Genomic DNA, 23,839 nt, shown 5'->3' with positions numbered 1-23,839 from the left:
GGATGTACTATTATATGGGGGCTATACGAAAATGTGGACCGGCATAGACAATTTTCTGTCACAGACTGCAGTTCCCATTACGAACTCTAAATACGTAATATGAAGCAATTCCGGTGAATAACGACGCTAAAATTATCAAAATACCGAATATTAGGAGGTACCGTTATATGGGGACTATACGAAGACGTGGACCTGCATAGACAATTTTCTGTCTTAGGCTGTAGTATTCATTTCAAACTTCAAATATCAAATTTAAAACAAATCCGGTGAATAATGTCGCTAAAATCATCAAAATACCGAATATTGGGAGGTACGGTTATGTGGGGGCTATACGAAGACCTGGATCTGCACAGACAATCTCTTGTCATAGGCTGTAGTATTCATTTCGAACTTCAAATGCCAAATTTGAAAGAATTTCTATGAATAATGTCGCTAAAATCATCAAAGTACCGAATATCGGGAGGTACAGTTATATGGGGGCTATACGAAGACGTGGACCTGCACAGACGCTTTTCTGTCACAGGCTGTAGTATCCACTGCGAACATCAAATACGAAATTTGAAACAATTCCGGTGAATAATGTCGTTAAAAATCATCAAAATACCGAATATCGGGAGGTACCGTTATCGACTTAGAATTTTACGCTGATCAAGAATATATATACTTTGTTGGGTCTGACATGACTATTTCGAGGAGCTACAAACGGAATAACAAAGTATGGTGGAGGGTATAAAAAGGAGCGTAGGACCAAAATCGAACTAAGTCAACCTAAAACTCCTTTGTTCCTCTACGAAGAAGCCAGCCGGTGACTTAAGCCAGTCAAAAAAGCATTTTATATATGTTCACCTTAACGTGTAATGCAGAATTTGTAAATGACAAGCAGGTTGCTCCTGGTTCAATTATTACAAGGAAGCAGCAAAACACAACTGATTTGACGCTATATTAATGCTAGTGTCAAATCCAATATGACGTCACTGCAGTGAAATGTGGAAAATATTTTCCTTAAGGTGAGAATACATTAAATGCTTTTTTTACTGACCTAAGTCATCGCCTGGCTTCTTCTTCTAGGATAAACTACGGGCCGAATTTGAACCAAGTTAACCACAAATAGGAAAAATGTTTTTTTTTTTTCTGAAAAATAAAATAATTTTATGAAGTTTTCCACATTTATTCATAGAGGACACTTACATTGATAATTGTTTACACATACAGATATAGATTCGATTTCGTTTAAACTCATATAGACCACTTTCCAATTTTTCTAATAATTTTGGTATTTTAAAATATACTTCAATAACATTGTATAATATTCCCGATATTTTCATTTAACAATCCGACATTAATTCAATAACAAAAATCCATTGACGTAGTAAACCAATACCAAGCTGTTGATGTGATTCGAACAATTGCAATCGATTTTACTCTCGCCATTGATGAAGAGGCAAAGACACTCATTCTCTTGCGGCCAATTGGAGACCGTGACCAGGTTATGCCAATTCATAAATTCCACATAGCCAAAGAGACCACAAATGACATCTGAAAATTGTTTAGGGACGAAATTTTTATAATTCCAATATTATTCAATGAGAATACCTACTTTGCTCTAAATATAAATCCCGAAAGGCATCGGGGATATTCATTTGACGTATGACATTCTGTTCACGATAGACCTGAGTACATTTCTGGCTGGCCAAAATCTCATAAGCTGTATCCGAGCCCAGGTTTGGGGCACAAATATGATGCATGAACACATATAAGAGTAGTATTCTGAAATTGAGAAGAATAAAATTTGATGCTATTAGTAATATACAGGGTGAGATGCAAAATGTGCAAACAACTTCAGACTGCTGTCATTTTTAAGCCACTCCGTCCGACAGCTGTTAAAATTATTCCAGTGACAGCTCATTATATTGTTTACAAGCGCACAAAAGCATTTTGGTGAGAATTTTCCAGAATAAAAGTTATTCGTGATGGCATTCAAGCGTGATAGTGTGATTTCTTTTTATTTGGCTGGAAAACCACAAGCGGTTATCGTTAGAGCACTCCAGCATTTAAATGTGAATAAATCTTTTGTGTCTCGTACCATCGCTCGTACCGCACCGTGATACTGGTAGCGTAGCCCGATGTCAAGGAAGTGGACGGAAGAAAACAGCAACATCAGCAGAAATGATTCGAAAAGTAAAGAAGCGACCCGCGTCGCAGTGGCCGAAAAATGGTTTGTGAGCTGAACATATCGCAATATTCCATTCGGCAAGTATTGAAAAATGAGCTCGGGGTAAAGCCATTGAAATTTCAAAAAGTGCAAGAACTTACACCGCATCCGAAAGAAAATAGACTCAAAAGAGCTAAAGAGTTGCTTCGCTTGGCCGAAAGTGGTGAACTGCCGAATTTGGTTTTCTCCGCTCCGATAAGAAAACATTCGTTGTCCAGCAGTTTGTAAACAAACAAAGTGATCGTGTTTACTTGCCCAAGAGGTCAGTTGAAAATGTGCACCTTCGGTTGGCCACCAGAACTCAATCGCCGACCAAGGTGATAGTGTGGGCCGTCATAACAGCCGATAGTCGCTCTCCGCGTGTATTAATCGACCGTGTCATCAGAATAAATGCCGAATATTATTGCGAAAATATTCTGGAGGGTGTATTAAAGCCTTGGGCACATTTTGGCCGCAGACCTTGATCATTTCAACAGGATTCAGCACCATAACACTTAGCACGCGCCACCCAAGAATGGTTATAATATGAGGTTCCTCGCTTCATTTCCAGCGCACAATGGTCACCAAAATCTCCGGATACCAATCCGTTGGACTATTGTGTCTGGAGTATTTTGGAAAGCAAGGTTGGCACTAAAAAATACCAAAGTGTCGATTACCTCAAGCCCGTCTGTCTGTTGTAATCACGAATTGAGATAGAAGGCTAAAATTTTTGCTCACATGTTTATTTTTCCAGTAGGCAGGATAAGTTCGTAAATGGACTATGTAGGTCCACGTTTTCATATAGCCCCCATATAACGATACCTCCCAATATTCGGTATTTTGATGATTTTAGCGTCATTATTCTCCGGAATTGTTTCAAATTAGGTATTTGAAGTTCGAAATAGATACTACAGCCTACGACAGAAAATTGTCTGTGCAGGTCCACGTCTTCGTATAGCCCCCATATAACGATACCTCCCAATATTCGGTATTTTGATGATTTTAGCGTCATTATTCTCCAGATGTATTTCAAATTACTTATTTAAAGTTCGTAATGGGAACTACAGCCTAAGACAGAAAATTGTCTATGCAGGTCCAGGTCTTCGTATAGACCCCATATACCAGTACCTCCCTATATTCGGTATTTTGACGAGTTTAGGTACAATACCCAACGAAATTGTTTGAGATTTCGTATTTAAGGTTTGTAATGGATGCTACAACTTATGACAGAATATTGTCTATGCTGGTCCAGGTCTTCGCACAGCTCCGATATAACGGTACCTTCCTATATACGATATTTTGATGATTTTAGCTACATTATTCACCGTTTATTTCAAGTTTCGAATTTGAATATGGTAATGACTTATGACAAACAATGCCTATGTAGGTCCACGTCGTATAGACCCCAATATAACGGCAATATTCGGTTTTTTTTTAATTTTATCAGCATTTTTTAAAGATTTTATTTTTTGAAAATTTCTAAATTCGTTCCAAATGGTGGAGGGTATTTAAAGTTACTGCTTTTAACTTTTTTTTTTTTTCAAAAGTAGATAGATTTTTACAAGTTTTCTTATATGAGTTTTAGCTTGAGTTAGTTCAATTTCGACCCGTGATTTATACTTGTGTACCCTACGCTCCTTTGTTTTATTTTGAAGAAGCCAGCCCATAACTTAAGCCTGTCAAAACGCCTTTTATGTTTTCTCACCTTTATTACAATTATTATTTTATTATCACTAGTAGTGATTGTTCTTACTATTAATTTATATTATATCTATTATTATTGTTATAATTATTAACAAAGGTTTGACAAATCGAAAATATTTTTTTCTTTTAGAGTGAGATGAACAAAGGAGTTTTAGGTTGTCTTAGTTCGATTTTGGCCCCACGTTCTTTTCCAAAAAAGCCAGCCGATGACTAAAGCCAGTTCAAAACGCATTTTATATATTCTCACCTTCCGGGGCATAAAAATTAAGCTTTAGCATGATGTGTAAACTAACGTCAAGCTACACGAGAAACCATCAAATAATACGGGGCTTTGTTTAAAAACTTACTGATGCATTCTCTTATAGCCGTAGGTGGGCAAATCTGTGACCATTATATCCAGACACTCCTGTGGCACCTGACACCTGGAATCCAATGTAGCCAAGGCAGCCAGACATTCATCGGACTGCGTTATGTTCGGATTACCCATTTCAGCCAATTGTGAATAGTTTTTACCCAACGATTTATATTCGAAATGTGTATCGATGTGACGTTCTTTAAGAACCGGTGGCTTGAGCAGGACATTCTTTTGGAATATGTTATCTAAAACTACAAAAATTATAACATTAATCGTAATATAATACAAGATATCTCTTCTTGATAAACCTTACTTGTTTTATGGACTTTATCGAAATCGGCATCATCACTTCGACGTATGACATTGTCCAGTTTCTGCAAGAGATGATAGTAGACCTGTTGTTCATATCGATTGGATTCGATGTATCGTTGACTCTCTGAAAATAAATTGAACGGAAAGTGGCTGGTACTTAAAAAAAATCCCACTGAAGAAAATTTTCGATTATTTTTCCAAAATTATAATATCTAGCTGCTATCAGACGAAAAGGATTTCACATATGTAGTGTCAAATTTTCCATATGCAAAAGTTGCACACATCGTGTGTTATATGGACGACATTTCATTTGTGAAATATATGAATAAATTACATATGTACTTTTTCGATCACAGCGAGCACTATTTTCACTAGAAAATATGTTTTAATCAAAAGTATTGTTTGTTTGTTGTGTGAAAATATATAAATTTGTATTTGCGGTAAAAAGTCGTCCATAAAGTACTACATTTTTTTAGAAAATACAATCCCAACATACCAAAAATACAATACAGCTTGAGAACAATATTATAAAAATATAATTTTTCAACAATGCTTGAGAAACACTTATGTTCCACAAACATTTCTCAAATCTGTCCCTTGTTGACAAATTAGTTTTGATTTTTTGTGAAAATTGTCAGCAAGAAATTATTTTCTTTGGCAAAAAACAAAATCACGCGAATTTAGGACCCATTTCTGGACCGAACCCTTAAGGTATGCATGAATAATAAATCCGGGAATCTTTCACATAAATTATTCCAATCCCATTTCAGATTGGAAGCATCAAAAAAGTTGAAGGAATTCAATAGATGTGTAGTCTTAGTGGAAGAGATGCAGAAGTTCAAATAAGGGAGAAGAAAGCGTCAGGGTATCAAGGCCACATGAGGCAGTGAATACTGGGATGTCCATCAAGAAAAAAATGTGAAAAATGATTAAAAATTAAAAAAAAATAATAATATTATATACTATTACAAAAATAAGCTTATTATAATATTGTTTTTGTAAGCTTATTCTACAATTTCAAGTATAAGCTTATAAATAAGGGTTCCGTTTCGATTATTCTATACTTGTTACACAAACATTTTTCAATGTTTTCTCAAGATTTTCTCAAGCTTAAGGCTTATGTTCATAAGCTTATTATAATATTATTCTCAAGCCATTTTGGTATGTTGGGATATAATCACAATGTAACTAAAGGGGAAAAACATATGCATGTGTGTAAAAGCAAGAATTATGAGTCATATATAAAATGTTAATTTTGACATACACATGGATAATAAAAGTGACAGCACATGGCAGAAGAATACAGGTAGATGCATCAACGCTTGGGAGCATTGATATGTCAAAAAAATTAAACGTTTTTCCAATATAAGTAGATTTTTATATGTTTTCTTATAATACGTCATTCGGAGGCTATTATAATTTGCGTTTTTCAACAATTTTTACAAATTTAAATAATTTTTCATTCGACATTTTCAATTCCAAAATTTGTTTGACAGTTCATTGTCCCAGCAGCTGTGTCGACGCGTCTACCTATATTCTTCTACCATGCTTTAGATACACCGTTAAGCTGCTATCAGACGATAAGGGTTTTACATACGCGTCGACACAGCTGCTGTGACAATGAACTGTCAAACCAATTTTGGAATTGAAAATGTCGAATGAAAAATTATTTAAATTTGTAAAAATTGTTGAAAAACGCAAATTATAATAGCCTCCTAATGACGTATTATAAGAAAACATATAAAAATCTACTTATATTTTAAAAAATATTTAAATTTTTTTGACATATCAATGCTTCCAAGCGTTGATGCATCTACCTGTATTCTTCTGCCATGATCTAAACACACAAGATTAAACAACTGCATCTAATAAACCCAGTCGATTAATCTTCAATAGTATAAATGCGCTATAAACGAATATTGCAGGTGTATTGCATAAACAATTTCTTTGCATTGTTACAATAATCTTCTTTTTAGTCCGTTGGGACACTTTTTGTGACTTATATCGGAAAAAACGAAAAGTTTTCATTAAAACAATTTCTTGTAAGTATAAAAATATTGTGTAGTGCCTAAAAGTATGCTATAACAAATTAAAAAGTATCAGTTGCTTTTGCCGACAGATGTATACCCTCTGCCAATTTTATTGAAATTCATTCAAATGTTGATTCTCTATGGAGTAGGTTCCGAAGAAATGGGTCAATATTGTCCATTTCTTCCGAAAGTAAGACATTAAAACTTGTTTTGAATGGAACAGAAATTCCATTCAAAGACTCCGTCACATATTTAGGGATTGAGTTTAATAAACTTTTTAAATTTAATGCTCACGCGAGAAAAGTTCGAAATAAAGCTCATAGAATCTTTAGTTCTTTTCTAAAACTCTTTGTAACAAATTTTTATTATCTAACACCAAAATTCTTTTGTACAAAACTTGCATTAGACCAATAATTAGTTATGCATTTCCAATTTGGTTCAATATATCACCGACGATAATGAGGTAACTTGAGTTGCTGGAGAGAAAAATTTTAAGGTTGTGTATAAGGAAAAATTTTAGCAGTATAAACAAAAGATATTCAAATAACTATATTTATTCCAACTCAAAATTAAAACGTTTTTCCACCTACGCTTTTGATATTTTGGATAAGTTTAATTTAAGATTGGAATTTCATGAAAATGCTCATATGATAGAGGCAGTTAACAGTCATAGAAACTTTGGGTTGTCAAACACACAGTATCTCTCTCCTTTGGGGTTTCCAAATGAGGATCAGGCAGGCATTGCCTGCTTTTATGAAAAGTCGCTCGCCGGGACTCATCGTGGGTAGCTACTGCGTACCTTTTTATTATTTTTATTATTATTGTTGTTATTGTATTGTTGTTTTTTTTTTTTTGTTCTTTTTCATTTGTTTTTTTAGATTTAAGTTTTAGTTTTAAGTTTTAAACCCTAGATTTAAGATTTTCTCTTTTATGTAAAAGTCCCGGGAGCAAGGGCGTTCATTGACACACAAGATGTTTACATTTTATTGTCTTTTTATTAAATGAAGCATGATGCTGTATAACTATTCTCGACATTAGGATAATACATTATAGTCTTAAGAATTCCTTTATATTGTTTTTAATTGTCATCTTATTGATAAAAAAATACTCAATAAAATATAACTTAACTTGTTTCAAACTTGTTGTCCATTTCTTATCGAACTTAAATAAAAATGGTATGTATATTGTGACGTGCTATGTTTGGACAATATTGGTTACTTCCTCCACTTTACACGAGATATGTGATACTTTTAAAAAAATGTTAAAATGTGCGTGTGGTACCAGATATAGTCGACCAAACTATTCCAATTTCATACTTCATCTAATACAGATAAAAATATTGGTAGGGGCAGAAATTACAAGAAAATCGAACATTTATATCAAAAAATTTTATACGAAATCATAAATTCCGAATTCATTTCAGATTTCTGGTTGAGAGAAATATTTAGTTATAGTAAATCGTACTTAACTTGATTCGCAAGTTAAGACAGTGAAAAAATATTAAAAATTGTGTCTCTTTGTGGGTGAGATACCAGAAGGGGTTCGCAGATATATACCATCTTCACACCAGACCTTGTGTTGATAGAAATATTAAGATGTGCCAAGTTTGTTTCTAGGGGGGTACCAGAAGAAATGGTCCGATCTCTAATCAAATCTTTATAACAGATCTTGTGTTGATGAAAATATTCAGATGTACCAAGTCTCAATAGAAACGGATGTTAATTTCGCGTTTTGTAAGTCTCATGGATATTGAAAATTTTGACGCTTGGTGGGGGAGGTATCAGAAGGAGTAGTCCGATATATCCTATCTTAACACCAGACCTTGGAATACTAAAAATATTGGTATGAGTGAAAATTGAAGACAATCGGGCTCGTACTTCACATTTTATAAGAGTTATAATTATTTGAAATTTTGAACCCTTTTGGGGGAGGTACTTGATGGAGTGGAACGATATTGTCCATTTTCACATCTGTCCTAGCATTGACGCAAATATTAGGATTTGCAAAGTTGGATAAAATCGGATTATCGTTTCTCTTTTTGTGCAGAAAATATTTATTTATTTTTGTTTTTGTTTATACCCTCCACCATAGTATGGAAGGTATATTAAGTTTGTCATTCCGTTTGTAAAACCTCGAAATATACATTTTAGACCCCACAAAGTATGTATATTCTTGATCAGCATAAAATTCTATTTCGATTTATCAATGTCCGTCCGTCTATCCGTCTGTGGAAATCACTCTAGCTTCCGAACGAAATGAAGTTGGTTGATAAAATTTTACTCAAATATGTATTATGTCTGCAGGACTTTTGGTATTGAAAATGGGCCATGTAGGTCCACGTCTTCGTATAGCCCCCATATAACGGTACCCCCCGATATTCAGTATTTTGATGATTTTAGCGACATTATTTACCGGAATTGTTTCGAAGTTCGCATTTGAAGTTCGTAATGGATACTACAGCCTATGACAAAAAATTGTCTGTGCAAGTCCACGTTTTACAACTCCCATGGTTCCTCCCTATAGTCATAACTTTGATGATTTTAGCTACATTATAAACAGATTTTTTTCAAGTTTCGCATTTGACAAATGTTGCTTGTGACAAATGTTGCCTATGCAGGTCCACGTCGTCGTACAGACCCTAATATAAAAATTTGTACCAAATGGTGGAGGGTATTCAAAGTTCGGCCCGGCCGAACTTACAGCTTTTTTACTTGTTTTTTGAAAATTTCGACCTTTTTGTAGGGGAGGTACCAGAAGAAGTGGACCGATATATTTTTATTGACGCCAAATTTTGGGTTAATAAAAATATTGAGATGTGTGATATTTGAAGACTCTTACATCACATTTTATAAGAGTTACAACTATTTCAAAATTTGATTCTCGAACAATAAAAAGATAAATGAGCTACCAGCTCACTACATTTTTATACCCTCCACCTTGGAAAGGAGGGTATATTAACTTTGTCATTCCGTTTGTAAAATCCTTAAATATTCGTCGTAGACCCCATAAAGTATATATATTCATAATCACCATAAAATTCTAAGTCGATTTAACGATGTCCGTCTGTATGTTGAAATCACGATACATCCCACATAGAGCGCCAAAATTTAGCAGAGCAATTGGTATTGTGTCTAGGATGGTTAGTATTCAAAATGAGATATATCGGTCCACGTTCTGGTATAGTCCCCATATAACGGTACCTCCCGATATTCGGTATTTTGATGATTTATGCCACATTTTTTCACGGATTTGTCTGAAAATTGGTATTTGTAGGTCATAACGGGTCCCTGTACGTGTGGCAAAACATTGCATGTATAGGTCCACTTTTTGGTATAGCCCCCATATAATGGTACCTCCCGATATTCGATATTTTTATTATTTTTGCCACATTTTTTAACGGATTTGTCTAAAAATTGGTATTTGTTGGTCATAATGGTTTCCAGCTCCGGTGGCGAAAAATAGCATGTATGGGTCCATGATTTGGTATAGCCCCCATATAACGGTACCTCCCGATATTCGGTATTTTGATGGTTTTTGCCACATTTCTTTAGTGATTTGTCTAAAAATTGGTATTTGTGAGTCATAATGGGTCCTAGTTCGTGTGGCAAGTCATTGTAATTATAGGTCCACGTTTTGGTACAGCCCCCATATAACGGTACCTCCCGATATTAGGCATTTTAATGGTTTTTGCCACATTTCTTCTAATGTTTCCTTACCCTAAGGTGGAGGGTATTAAAAGTTTGGAAAATATTTGAAAATATTTTCAAAATTTATGATTGGAGAAACCTGCATTGCGGCCGTGTATTTAAAATATTAACCAGTTTTGCTATGGAATTGAAATATTGAAGAATGTAGATCATAGTTTTGAAGGAAAATCCAAGAATTGCATTCATTATTAGTAATATTTAACTCATTAAAAAAATGTAGAAAAATATCAAGTTAATGAAAACTTGTTGCATATAATTTTAAATCATTATGACAAAAAGCGGGCATAGCTCCAAGGTTGTATTTACCTACCCCCTGATTGTACAATGAATTTGGTATATTCCATTAATAATGTCTTTTTTGAGCCCTGATTTTTCTAGATCTTCACTTTCCCTCTCGTTAAATGGAACAAAAATATTTCTGACGAATTTTTTAATTGGTTTTCTTGACTTACGTTTGATAAGGAATTCACTCAAAATCACTGCAAATTTCATATTAACATTTATATCATTGCTTCGCTCTACTTTTGTCAATAACCGCATAATGCTTTTAATCAAAAATCCTTTGGAAATGGTCTTTTGGGTTATTCTATTTGCACTGACACCACCACCAACAACAGCAGCACCGCCACCACCACCACCGCCCAAGGGACAATTTGCAATTGTTGCCGCAAACAAGAGATAAAATACGAATATTTGTTTTAGAAACTTCATCATGCCGCTGCAGGCTCAACAAAACGACTGTTTCGACCATCAACGAATTTCGTTACCACATCAACTATTTGTTTCATTTCCCCCGCCCCAATCCCCTGCCAGCAATTGAACTGCATTTGCGAAGCGGAGTGATTGTTTTCTGTTGTGCCCTGGCATCCTGGTCTTTCTCGCCTGTCACCGGATAATCGCATTTATTCAAATTGATGATGACAATGATGGAATTTGATTTACTCCACAAATCCTAACAAATTACATGAATTTATCATTGACTCCAAGTCATTTCAAATGCAAAACATTCGGATGAACAAATAAATGTTGAGGGTGTTTTGTTTTTGGATTTTTTTATGTTGCGGTTTGTGGTATTAAAAATAGAATTTGATTCAATATTCGTGATTGCACAATAAAAAGAAAGGCAATAGAAAAATTAGTTGGAATATATTAGTTTCGAAATTGTAAACCAGACCTAAAGCTTGTAATCAATTTATATTTATTGAGATTTTTTGGAAACTAAATATTATAAATGGCACGTGTGTTTTGGAAAAGTAGATCGGATAATCATACTAAAATCTTTAAAAACGATAGAATATTTTATATGAATGATAAATGAAGGACATTGGTATTCGTTTTTTAATTTTTATTGAAAAAAGTTATAACCCATTTTAATGCAATTTTGTATAATTTCTGCTCCACGCCTAAAGGTATGCTCATAATTTTGTAATTCTCTTAAAATTAATAGCTCTGTTCCCGAATACGCAAGAATTTACTACTTTGGTTTGGAACAGATCTACAGGGCGAAATGAAAAGAAAACAACCTATTTCAGACTACTGTCATTTCTAAGCCACTCCATCCGACAGCTGTTAAAATTATTCCAGTGAAAGCTCATTATATTGTTTACAAGGGTACACAAGCATTTTGGTGAGAATTTTCCAGAAAAAAAGTAATTCGTGATGGAATTCAAGCGTGATAGTGTGATTTCTTTATATATGGTTGGAAAACCACAAGTGGCTATCGTTAGAGCGCTTCAGCATTTAAATGTGAATAAATCTTTTGTATCTCGTACCATCCCTCGTTACCGTTATATTGGTAGCGTAGCCAGACGTCAAGGAATTGGATGGAAGAAAACAGCAACATCAGCAGAAATGGTTCGAAAATTAAAGAAGCGACTTGATCGAAACCCGCGTCGCAATGGCCGAAAAATGGCTCGTGAGCTGAACATATCGCAATATTCCATTCGGCAAATATTGAAAAATGAGCTCGGGGTAAAGCCATTGAAATTCCAAAAAGTGCAAGAACTTACACCGCAACAAAAAGAAAATAGACTCAAAAGAGCTAAAGAGTTGCTTCGTTTGGCCGAAAGTGGTGAAATGCCGAATTTGGTTTTCTTGGATGAGAAAACATTCGTTGTTCAGCAGTTTGTAAACAAACAAAATGATCGAGTTTACTTGCCAAAGAGGTCAGCTAAAAATGCCACCAGGACTCAAGCGCCGGCCATGGTGATGGTGTGGGCCGCCATAACAGCCGATGGTCGCTCTCCGCTCCTATTAATCGATCGTGACATCAGAATAATTACCGAATTTTATCGCGAAAATATTCTGAAGGGTGTATTAAAGCATTGGGCACGCAAACATTTTGACCGCAGACCTTGGATATTCTAACAGGACTCAGCACCATAGCACGCGCCACCCAAAAATGCTTACAAAATTAGATTTCTCGCTTGATTCCCAGCGTTCAATGGTCACCAAAATCTCCGAATACCAATCCGTTGGACTATTGTGTCTGGAGTATTTTGGAAAGCAAGGTTGGTACTAAAAAATACCAAAGTGTCGATCACCTTAAGCGAGCCCTTCGCCGGAAATGGACCAAAATAACGCAGAGCAACATTCGGGCAGCGTGTGACGGTTTCATTGGCCGTTTGAAGGGGATAATTCGTGCCAAAGGTAACCAATTCGCACAAATCTAAACTTAGTCTAATGCCATGTTTACGTTAGAACTTTTTGTAGGGTTAACCTACTTTGAGAGGATTTATTCGAAGTATAAGTAATGGATATGACAATTTTAATCCAAATCCAGTCGGTTAACCCATTTATATATAAACGTACTGTAAAACTTGTTGCTAGTTTCGACATTTTTTGCTTTCACTCAATAAAATGTTTAAAAAATGTAAAAGTGATGGCGTTTGACTTTGTTGAAGTTTTTTATCTCACCCTGTATATATATATTCATGATCAGCATAAAATTCTACGTCGATTTACTGATGTCCATCTGTCTGTCTGTTGAAATCACGATTCAGATTCACTATGGCAGAACAATTTGTATTGTGTCTAGGATGGCTGGTTTTTAAAGTGAGATATATAGGTCCACGTTTTGGTATACTCGCAATATAACAGTACCCCCCGGTATTCGGTATTTTAATGATTCTTGCCACATTTTTGTCACGGATTTGTCTAAAAATTAGTATTTGTAGTTCATAATGGGTTCTAGCTCCTGAGCAGAACATTGAAAAATTAGGTGAAAAATTAGAACAATTATAACGATACCCGCCTATGTTCCGCATTTTAATAATCCTAGTCACATTTGCCCACGAAAATGTTTCAAATGTGTAAGAAAATATGGTAAAGGAGGATCCTTGAAGTATAAACTTGTCCATAAAGGTTCCCGTTTTGATATGACATCCATTTATTGGCCTCACCCACATTATGATTGTATTTTTATTACCTGATTTTTTCATTATGTATGAGAGCTAGCTTTATAGATCGCATCGATATAGCTGCAGGGACAATGAACTGTCAAACCTATTTTGGAATTGAAAATTTTGAATGAACAATTATTCAAATTTGTAAAAATTATTGCATGGTTTTACCCTCTTACTATTACCACGACAGCCTCCGATTGACGTCGTATAAGAATACATATAAAAAACGACTTGCATTTGGAAAAATATTTTAAAATTTTCAACAATATACAACAACAACAAAAATTTTCGAAATATTCATGTTCCCAAGCGTTGATGCATCTACCTGTATTCTTCTACCATGTATCAGACGATAAGGGTTTTACATATGTGCTGTCACTTTTATTATCCATATGTATTCCCGTGTGAATGTCAAAATTGCTATTTTACGTATGTAATTCTTGCTATCAATCACTTGCATATGTTTTTTTCCTTTGGCTATATTGTGATTACATTGTATATTCCATGGTTGAACTAAGAAGGTAAAGTCATATAATCATATGTTTACAATTTTTTTTTTTTTTTTCAAAATAACACCTTTGACAACATCTCATTGTCAAAATTTTCATTCATAAATCCATTGTATACACACAAATTCAGAAATGGAAACTGTTTTTTATGCATTGAAAATTGACAAGATAAATTACAGAAAATGCAGAGTTGGGAAATGAGGTTACCTTATATACTTTATGGATGACTTTTTGTAATACTTTATGGATGACTTTTTATCGCAAATTTAATTTTACATATTTTCACACAACAAAAACAAACAGCACGTTTGATTAAAAAAATATTATTCTAATAACAATGGGGCTTGCTGTGATCGAAGAAGTGCATATGTACATTACTCATATATTTAACAACTGAAATGTCGTTCATGTGTCACACAATATGTGCAACATCTACAAATAGAAAATTTGCCTCTACATATGTAAAAAACGTATCGAAAAGACATTTGTAAATGATTGAACAAAATTTGTTAGACCCGTAATCTAGGGAAACCCTCATTTTATTTGGTGAAACTCAAATGGAGGAATAAAATCTCTTCTGCATGGGTTAAGTCAAACCCAAATTACATAACAATATTTTACTTGCAATCGGAGTCAAATTCTTTTTCTCGACTCTGGCTTAGGCTCCAACAGAGCGACTCATAAACCCTATATACTGATCCGATTTAGGAATTGGGGTGTAGCATTCACTATATGTTTAAAAACGCCAGAAAGTGACAAAAAACACAATAGGTTGAAGATAAATACAACTCTAAATATGACAATTTGTGTTGTCTAGACCGCAGTAGTGGGATTCCCTAACTCATTTTTTGAGTTACCGACAAAAATCGGTAACTTTGTAACCCGAAATTTTGATATAAAAAATAAGTTAAAATTGACAACACTGGTATCTGTCGGTAGGTCTTATAGCATGTTTCCATTGGAAACCGAACAACGTTGTTCGCTCTCAGAATTATGTACACGAATTAACCCGTTCATATGGCACGATTCGTAATTCATAGTAAAATAATTCCTTTTTTCAAAAATTTTGTTTGTTGATTTTAATGGGAATTTATACGAAAATACATGAAATTCTCACTAATATGAATAGAAGAAATGATTGTTTTTCTCCCAACTGTTTATTATATCATTAATTTTATAATTTTCATTCACGTTTTCAACTTTTTGTGTAAATGTTGACATTTTGAACATATTTTTGTATTTTTCTATTTTTAAATTTTGCTGGAGAGACACTTGTCAAACATTTTTTCTGCCGATACAAAGTTTTTGAAATTATTGTCTCTTTTGTTTGCAGTTTTCTGTGGAAATTTCAACTCGTGGATAAAATGCGTACCTCGAATGAGAGAGAAAACAAAATGTACTTTCGTTTGAATGTACATACGCCATTCAACATTGTAGTTCTCATTCATAATTTTCAGTCTTCCCAAAAATTTTTAAAATTTCATTAAATTTTTCTATTTTTAATTTTCAAATGTCATAATTTATTTTTTCGATAAATGCTCTCATTTGTTAGGGATGGGACATATGTTTTCGTTGTTCTGAGGAAATTTTGTGTGAAGAATAATGTAGTTTTTTCATAGTTAAGGGTCAAACAACGAATAGAGAGCGAATCAAGTGCAGTGGAAACGCCACATTAGCGACTACTTTTATTTCGTCGCTAACTTACCGACAAATTTCGTAGATTACCGAAATTATAAGCATTTTGATTTAACCGACTTTTGTCGGTAACTCAAAAAATGGGTTAGAGAATTCCACCACAGATTACTAAAAACTTTTTCGTTACCTACAGCACTCTATATCGAATAATTTAACCTAACATGCATAAAAAACGTCAAATAAACATATCCAGGTTTAAATTTGCTGTGATTTGCCTTGTCAATTTTAAATGCATAGAAAACCATTTCCCATCTCTGGTTTGTGTACATACAATGAATTATTCAATATACATTTTAATATAAAATGTATAATTTTGAAAACAAAAATGAAAAAATGGCATTTTAATATAAAATGTATAATTTTGGAAAAAAATGATATGAATACACCATAACACAAACACTCTGCATGTAAATTTGATACGATTCTCAATCATAAATTGGTCATAGCATTGATAATGCCGTTTATTTTATTTTATTAATTGTTGAGTTATTTTTTACTTGTAACGGCTTTGAATAACAGTTTTCATTTATCTTTCAATTCATAACCGAACGGTCATCAACAATTCAATGGCTACCAACTACTCACTCAATTATGGTAGAACACCACAAACAACCATATCAACATATTAACTCACAAGATGTGGCAACATTGGTCGTGACTTAACAAAGAAATAGCGCACAAATTGTTGTTGTTGTTGTTGTTATTGTGAAAGAAAGGCAATATAATAAATACAAATAACTAAAACAATTACAAAAATATTCAGTTGAATATATTTGTTATACGTGCAACTTCATTTATAAATAAAATAATATAAAATAAAATTATTTCGCAATGACATAACAAAGACGTAGCTTAACATAGTAGACGGCGTTCAGATTGTGTTTGCGTTGTTCCATCGCCGTCAACACTATTTGATTTCGTCAAATGGATATTAAACTTTTGCTCATAATTTAAATTACAGTTAAAAATTAATAATAATCAATCAATAACTACAAAAGTAATGGAATAAGCACTATTTAAATCGAGTTTAGTTCAACAATAACCTGCATAGTCATAACGTCTTTTGAAACATTACCGTTGCGGCTCGCTGCCTTCATTAGTTTGGCTGACTTTGAACTGTGGCCGTGTATTCTATTCTTTTTTTGCAAACGAAATAATAATTCTTTGTGTGTGTGCGAATTAGTATTTTTCTCATAAGGAACATCACGTCTCAGCTGGAAAAAATCCTTGTCTGTAATGAAACAGACATTCCAAATTACTGTTTGATTCTACGTTGAATGGAAATTGTGTCGAGTGAATAGCAAGAATTGAAATATTATTACTTTTATCATCTGTGGAGCTGAGTGATTGGGAAGTCATTGACGAAAGACTTCCATTCCAATAGAAAATAAAAAAGAAAAACAATAAAAAGCACCAAGTGGAAGAGGACTGTTTTTAGGGGGCTATCGTTTACAAGTGGAAATTTTTAATGAGAATTCCCTTTTCGGGCCCTCGCAACAAAGACGATTTTTATTCTAAAGAAGACAAAACCAGACACACACACTCATCCATCAACCAACCATCCATCCATCCAATTGTCTGAATTAGCGTAACATCATAACAATGTCCGAAAACAAAGAAGAAATATTAGCCAATTTTCAGGTTCGTCTATAAAACAAAACAAAAAATGAGAACAACATGAACTTATTACTAATTGGCTAATAACAATGCAATTTAATTATTACAGAGCATAACGGGCATAGATGATGTTGGGGAAGCGTTTTCCCATTTAGAGGAATGTAGCTGGGATTTGATGGTGAGTTAAAGGGGTCTTAATATGAAGTTCAAATGAGTTTTATTAAGTTTTTGAGTCCAAAATTTATATTGAAATTTGTTTCATTTTCTAGGCTGCCATTCAACGTGTTATACCTCAAGAGGATCCAGTACCACAGGCTGCAGCTGCTTCGGCCACACCACCGTTAAGACCGGAAAATAATTTATCCTCTTCAATACGCAATGCCACAAGTAGTTCAACATCAGCATTAAATGACTTCAGTTTGGCTCCGGGTCCATCAAAAAATTGCCCGCGTTGGCTTAAGAATGCCTCAGCCAATAACTTGGGTAGCTCAGCTGCAGAAAGTGCATTTGTGCCAGGTGAGTGATTTATAGTTTGCAATTATTGCATTCCTTCAACTATATTTGTATTTCTTCATGATAGTTGTATGTAATTCACCTATTCATTCGTCTAAAAAATATTAGCAGAGTAGTACAAATATTATACAACCTATCATTGAGGCAATTGGAAGACATTTTGGGTTTTAGTCACTAAAATCAGGCAGATGATGCTTTCTTAATTGTATGTGTCTGGGGCAGTAAATCTTTATTTAGGCACTTGGTTCAATGGTCCGTGAATACTCTATTCTAAAATAGCAGGGAATTTACAAAAAACAACACTGCATTTCTTTTCTTGTTGCAAATTTGTTAATTAGGTTACTAGACTTAAAGAAATTGCTGATTCACGCTTATGAGTCATAAAGAAATGATACAGTTTCATTTACAGCAAATATTTAAATTTTAGAGATATATAATTGAATTCGAATAGTTGTTACAACTTCATTGTTATATCTAAAATCTGTTTGTTGATGAAAACTCGGAAGTCCTTTTGTTTTTGATATGTTGTGATATTTTGTTCCTGGCAAATTAGATTTTTCTTCAAAGATTTCCAATGTTTTCAAATCACAAGACTTACATTGATCTTAGCTGGCTAACAAGAAGAACACTTTCGCAAGACCATTCCAAGACTGGAATGTTCTTTGACCAAGTCCGACCACAATTTTCGTCCTTCCTTATTCGCCTTTTAATCAATGCGATAATGTGAAATTCTCTCTACCAACACAGCCTAGACCAGAAACAAGCAACGTATTTACTTTACTTCTATCGTTCATGCATTTATCTATATTGTTTCTAATAGGGCTTATTTTCGTGTTTTGTCATTAATCACCTCCAGATAAGCTTTAGATATACTGAAGCTTTATTAAACATTCCATTCAAAATCATCAACATCTAATAATAAGAAACATTTATGTATTTTACAGTGGCATCAACATCCGCTGATCCCGACATAATCGATCTCACATCAGATATGGATTTGGCTGAAAATCGGGCATCCACAGCATTTTCACCATCATCGTCTTCGGCAAAGCAAATTTTATTTAATATTCATTTTGATCAACAAGTATATGGTATACTACTGCCCTCTAGTGCCACCATACGTAATTATAGTGCTCAACATTTTTGTTTGAGACAAAATAATTGTTCTGCTTATATCTTTTTTAGAACAATTGAAAAACAAGGTTCATGATGCCACCGGAGTACCAATATGTCGTCAAGCACTACGCGGCTGGCCGCCTGCTAAATTACATGATGCTCAAATACCAACAACAAAACTATCCACATTAGGTTTATCGGCAGAAAACGATTTAATATTAATTGATTTCACCGAAGAAGGATATATGGATTTTGAAAAGTAATTCATATTCAGTTTTATTAATTTCATTTATAATGTATATATTTTTCCGTAAAACAGCGATGAGGTCTCCAGTCGTTTGGAGAAAAAATTTGTACTTACAATTGTTCAACAACCAAGTGGCGTGAGACATGAATTGAGTTTTTCGGGACGGACCACGGTGCAAGAAGTTAAAACGAATGTTTATTATGTTACCGATATACCGGTGAGACATCAGGAATGGACTGGTTGGCCACATGGTTGTGACAATGACACAACACTGGCGGTAGGCGCATGATTTGTCGTTATTTTTAAAACAATTTCCTCTAAACACAAAGTTTAAATTTTATAGCAATCTGGCATACAATTGTCTCATAATTTCATTCTACACAATGCTGCTGATAAATTACGTAATAATGCGAATAATTCATCTTCCACAACAAGAAGTTCGAAGTAAGCCTACACATGTAGTTATTGTGGATGTTTTTATTGTAAAACTAGTCTTTTTAGTGCTGTTGGACTTGACACGGATAGTTCAGCTGATGAATTTGAGGATGCTTCAGATTTCAATGCCAGTGAAGAGTTCTTCACCGATCCATTGCCACTACAACCCACAACAAGACATTTAAGTGAGTGAATTCTCTTCATTGTATATTCTTAATAACAATTTATTACTCTTCTAATTTTAGTTCCCAATAATACAGATAGTGAAATAACCGGATCTCTCAAGTTCATTGAAAATTATAAGCAACGTTTTGGTGAGCCGTGTCCCATGTTCTTTCCAGGCAGTCTGGAAGATGCTCTGAAAGAGGCCTGTCACAAACCAGCCAGAGAAGTAATTTTTTATTCAAATTCAATGCTACACAAGCTCTTAACGTTTCCTGTTTCCCTAGCGCAAATTATTGGCAATTTACTTGCATCATGGTGAAAGTATTCTAACAAATGTTTTTTGTGATCGTCTTATGAAACATGAAAATATTTTACAACAATTTGCCGAACATTTTATACTTTACGGCTGGGATTTAACACATGAAAGTAATAAACATTTGTAAGTAATTGTGTGATTTCTAAACATCACATATATTTTATTAATGTTTTTGTTCTCTGTTTTTAATTAACAGATTCTTATCATCGGTTACGGCATGCATAAGCAATACAGCCTCAATTACGGTACGTAATATATCCGTAGATAAATTGCCTTCAATATTGGTAATTGGTAAAAGTCGTTTATCCGGTCGATCCTCTTGTGAAGTTTTATCTGTGATTCATGGTATGATGTGTCAAATATATATACAGACTCCACATTAATACAAATTCTTTTCATAGGCAATGTCGATTTAGACGATCTTTTATCTCGCCTCTGGGAAGCTGTTGACATGTACAATGATCATTTAAAAGTTGAAATTGCCGAAGAAGATGCTCGTGCTGCTCGCGATCAAGTTAAAGCCGAACAAGATATGGCCTACGAACAGACTCTACAAGCCGATATTGCCAAAGAAGCTGCTAGACGGCAAAAAGAGGCAGCCATTGCTGCAGAACGTCAACGTTTGGAATCGGAAAAAGCCGAAGAAGAGGCCAGACGGGAATCGATTAGAATGGTGGTATGTAAAGCAACAATTAAAAAAATGTTTGTTGTTGCAAAATGGTCAGCAACGTTTGTTTATTAGTGGAGAACGATGGTAATGTTTTCCAGGGGGTAAGGCAGGGAATACCTAGGTTTCGGGAAGAGACACCAATCCTCATAAGTTTCCTTGTTTGTTGTCTGGGATATTCTCCCCAGAAGTTATTTTAAAATTAACTTCTATGACAAAAAACGAGATCGAGATCGTATGCTTAATAGAAGAGGAACCAAAGAATTGGATAAAACTAAAATTTGTTTGGAAAATCTTCTAAATCTTACAACCGCACTTATAAGTTCATCTTTATCCACTTATTATGCTTTCGTTTTACATGAACGAAATAGCACAATCATGTAAGTTGGTTTTGTCTGTTACAACAAAAAGCCGTCGGCCGTGCCTTGTCTATTAATAGAACAGTGTTTGTTCTAGAACAGTGTATTAATAGAACAGGCTTGTTTGTTCGGGATACCACAGTATTTTGTTGTTGCAAAATGGTCGTGCTTAATCCCTTTGTTGTTGTTTTTATAAAACAACGTTTGTTTATTAGTGGAGAAGGATGGTAATGTTTACCAGGAGGTAAGGCAGGGAAACATTACCATCGTTCTCCACTAATAAACAAACTTTAATAAACACTTTTCTAAAATTAAAAAAAAAAAATAATTTATTCAAAGTTTCTAAAAGTAATGGATATAATAGATTATGGGCAATATACCCATGCTTTTCATTTAAATAATTTGGATATACACTATCCGCATTTCTATGTTTCTATACGATGATCCACAAAAACTACAAGGATAAAATATTTACCTTATTTCCTTCCATACAAAGTTATTAATATATCTCTATCATTTCATTTGTTTTTTTCCTTTCCAGGCTGAACAATCATTACCCAAAGAACCAAACGAAACAGAGACCAATATTTCCAAAATTCGTGTACGCAAACCTACCGGAGACTTTTTGGAACGTCGTTTCTACACTGAAAATACACTACAGGTAAGATATTCCCATCCTGTCCTATTAAGCAATGCAAAATAACGAATTCCTTTCTCCCTAGGATCTGTTGAATTTCGTTGCCTCAAAAGGTTTTCTCATCGATGCATACAAAGTTATTTCCAGCTGGCCAAGACGTGACCTGACGGCCATCGATAGCAATCAGACATTGCAGTCGTTAAAATTGTATCCTCAAGAGACAGTGATCCTGGAAGAACGATGATTTTAAACTCATACATATACATAACAAAAAAAAAATGCAACATACACCTATAAGATAACATACAAATAAATTATTAAGCCTCCTATAAAATACAAAAGAAAAGAATCAAATAGAAGCAGCAAAACACTTTTTACTTATTTTGTTAAGAAGATAACGCGAGACCAGAAATCACCATAGAAAATGCATGCTCATTTTATGAATTTTGTTAAAAAAAAACTTAGGCTTTATTTATTTTTTGTATATTATTACACCTTTTCCTCAATCATTGTAGCTCATTGTTTGTGTTGAATATTTAGAACAGCATTACCATAAACATTATTCTCTATATAATATTTTATTTCTAGCGTTTTTTATTAGCAAACCAATCATGACATTATTTATGGCGCTAAACCATTTCGCATATTCCCCCTACTTCCACACACACACATCATACAGTAGCTATTGTCATAAATGTCATCCATAACATCATTTGATAAAACCATGATGCGAATAAAAAAAAAAAACTACAAAATTAATAATAAAAGATTGGTAACATAAATAAATTATATTTTAAACGTCTTCACGTAGACATTTTTAAGTGGGAGGTGTCATTGATTTATGAAGAAATTATTAAACAGCACAATGTACTCGAATATTATATTATATTATATATATATTAAGCCTTATATGTTGGGAAAAGTAGAGGGTGTTAAAGTAACTACATTTCGAGGCTAATATCGAAGAATCCTAGAAAGTAAATCGAACCGATGACGTTGGCATTTTCTAGAGTCACTCTTAGCAACGCGCACTGGACAGTAAAGAAAATAGATTATAGGAAATAACGATTGCTGCAACCCCGACGGTGTCTGAAATCAGGGACAAACGTCCAGTACCTGGGTGTTATCCGAGGTGGAGAAGGAACACGAGGTAACATATCAATAGGTTTAACTTGCAATATGTATTGCCGTTCTTTGCTAACTTCTTCAGTGCTCGCCAGATATCCATTCCCAAAAAACGACTGACTCTTACAACTCTTTTTAAAGGACAGACAAATAACTGCCTTCTGATGTGACATGACTTGCCTTATCTGAGGTGAAAAATTGTTTATTTGGCTGTATTGTTGACAACGCTTAGGTTTTAATTTTTTGAGCTGTTTATAGGACAGTTTTGAAAGTTGTTCCAACTGTCCTCACAAATATATTTTTTTCCAGACGTAGATATTTCAACTTTAATTTTATATTTACTTCTTGGGAGGAGGACCCGGCTTCTCGGATATTTGACCTGAAATTTCGGATTCAAGGTTTATGATAGACTAAGCCGATACTGACAATATGGGTATACAGGCATGTCGCAGATAACGATTGGAATTGTTTCAATTCCGTATTTTAATTTCGATCGTTTTTGTTTTAACTTCTTCAGATTCCGATCGATTTGGTGAATTACGAAAATCTTAAGGTTAATATACAATTAGTGTTAAAAGTAACAATACATAAAACCCTTTTTTGACTGGCCTCACCTTTAGTCTTATGTAAAGCTAAAGTTTTTACATCTATGTTAAGCATTTTTATAACATACTTTAAGGCGCATCACACGATTTGCTATCTGAAAGGAAATGCTGTAGAGTATAGCACATATTT

The 23,839-nt window shown here is 34.1% G+C and overlaps 2 protein-coding genes across 3 annotated transcripts; one reads left to right on the top strand and one right to left on the bottom strand.

The window, feature by feature from the left end:
• Nucleotides 1–1,167: 1,167 nt before the first annotated feature.
• LOC101900364 (uncharacterized) lies at nucleotides 1,168–11,175 on the bottom strand. Its single transcript, XM_005179454.3, has 5 exons — nucleotides 10,752–11,175; nucleotides 4,564–4,686; nucleotides 4,243–4,501; nucleotides 1,598–1,767; nucleotides 1,168–1,536 (listed from the first exon to the last, which is right to left on the bottom strand). The coding sequence occupies exons 1-5, from the start codon at nucleotides 11,011–11,013 to the stop codon at nucleotides 1,340–1,342; spliced, it is 1,011 nt and encodes a 336-aa protein (XP_005179511.2). The 5' UTR covers nucleotides 11,014–11,175; the 3' UTR covers nucleotides 1,168–1,339.
• A 5,516-nt stretch (nucleotides 11,176–16,691) lies between these two features.
• LOC101899673 (FAS-associated factor 1) lies at nucleotides 16,692–22,338 on the top strand. Of its 2 annotated transcripts, none has more exons than XM_011292573.3 (14): nucleotides 16,692–17,548; nucleotides 17,634–17,702; nucleotides 17,794–18,040; nucleotides 18,982–19,158; nucleotides 19,223–19,412; nucleotides 19,473–19,677; nucleotides 19,744–19,844; nucleotides 19,893–20,020; nucleotides 20,081–20,226; nucleotides 20,285–20,439; nucleotides 20,513–20,661; nucleotides 20,718–20,992; nucleotides 21,884–22,003; nucleotides 22,065–22,338. In XM_011292573.3, exons 1-14 carry the CDS (start codon nucleotides 17,510–17,512, stop codon nucleotides 22,221–22,223), a joined length of 2,160 nt encoding a protein of 719 aa, XP_011290875.1. In that variant the 5' UTR covers nucleotides 16,692–17,509; the 3' UTR covers nucleotides 22,224–22,338. The 2 variants fall into 2 exon arrangements, with proteins under 2 accessions (XP_011290875.1, XP_005179507.1); XM_005179450.4 differs by having other exon boundaries at nucleotides 16,697–17,548; nucleotides 19,902–20,020.
• Nucleotides 22,339–23,839: the final 1,501 nt, after the last annotated feature.

The sequence above is a fragment of the Musca domestica genome, unplaced genomic scaffold (assembly GCF_030504385.1).
Source record: "Musca domestica strain aabys unplaced genomic scaffold, Musca_domestica.polishedcontigs.V.1.1 16, whole genome shotgun sequence".
Taxonomy (NCBI): domain Eukaryota; kingdom Metazoa; phylum Arthropoda; class Insecta; order Diptera; family Muscidae; genus Musca; species Musca domestica.
The sequence above is the reverse complement of the archived record's forward strand: the minus strand, read 5'-3'. Positions and strand labels throughout refer to the sequence as shown.

Excerpts from the sequence above, each read along its gene's own strand:
- LOC101900364 (XM_005179454.3), bottom strand. The coding sequence starts at position 11,013 with ATGATGAAGTTTCTAAAACAAATATTCGTATTTTATCTCTTGTTTGCG. Across the intron at positions 4,502-4,563 it reads CGATAAAGTCCATAAAACAA|TTTTAGATAACATATTCCAA; the intron begins GTAAGGTTTATC and ends TAATTTTTGTAG. Across the intron at positions 1,537-1,597 it reads GGATTTATATTTAGAGCAAA|ATGTCATTTGTGGTCTCTTT; the intron begins GTAGGTATTCTC and ends AACAATTTTCAG.
- LOC101899673 (XM_011292573.3), top strand. The coding sequence starts at position 17,510 with ATGTCCGAAAACAAAGAAGAAATATTAGCCAATTTTCAG. Across the intron at positions 19,678-19,743 it reads ACAATGACACAACACTGGCG|CAATCTGGCATACAATTGTC; the intron begins GTAGGCGCATGA and ends TAAATTTTATAG. Across the intron at positions 20,440-20,512 it reads CATGAAAGTAATAAACATTT|ATTCTTATCATCGGTTACGG; the intron begins GTAAGTAATTGT and ends TTTAATTAACAG.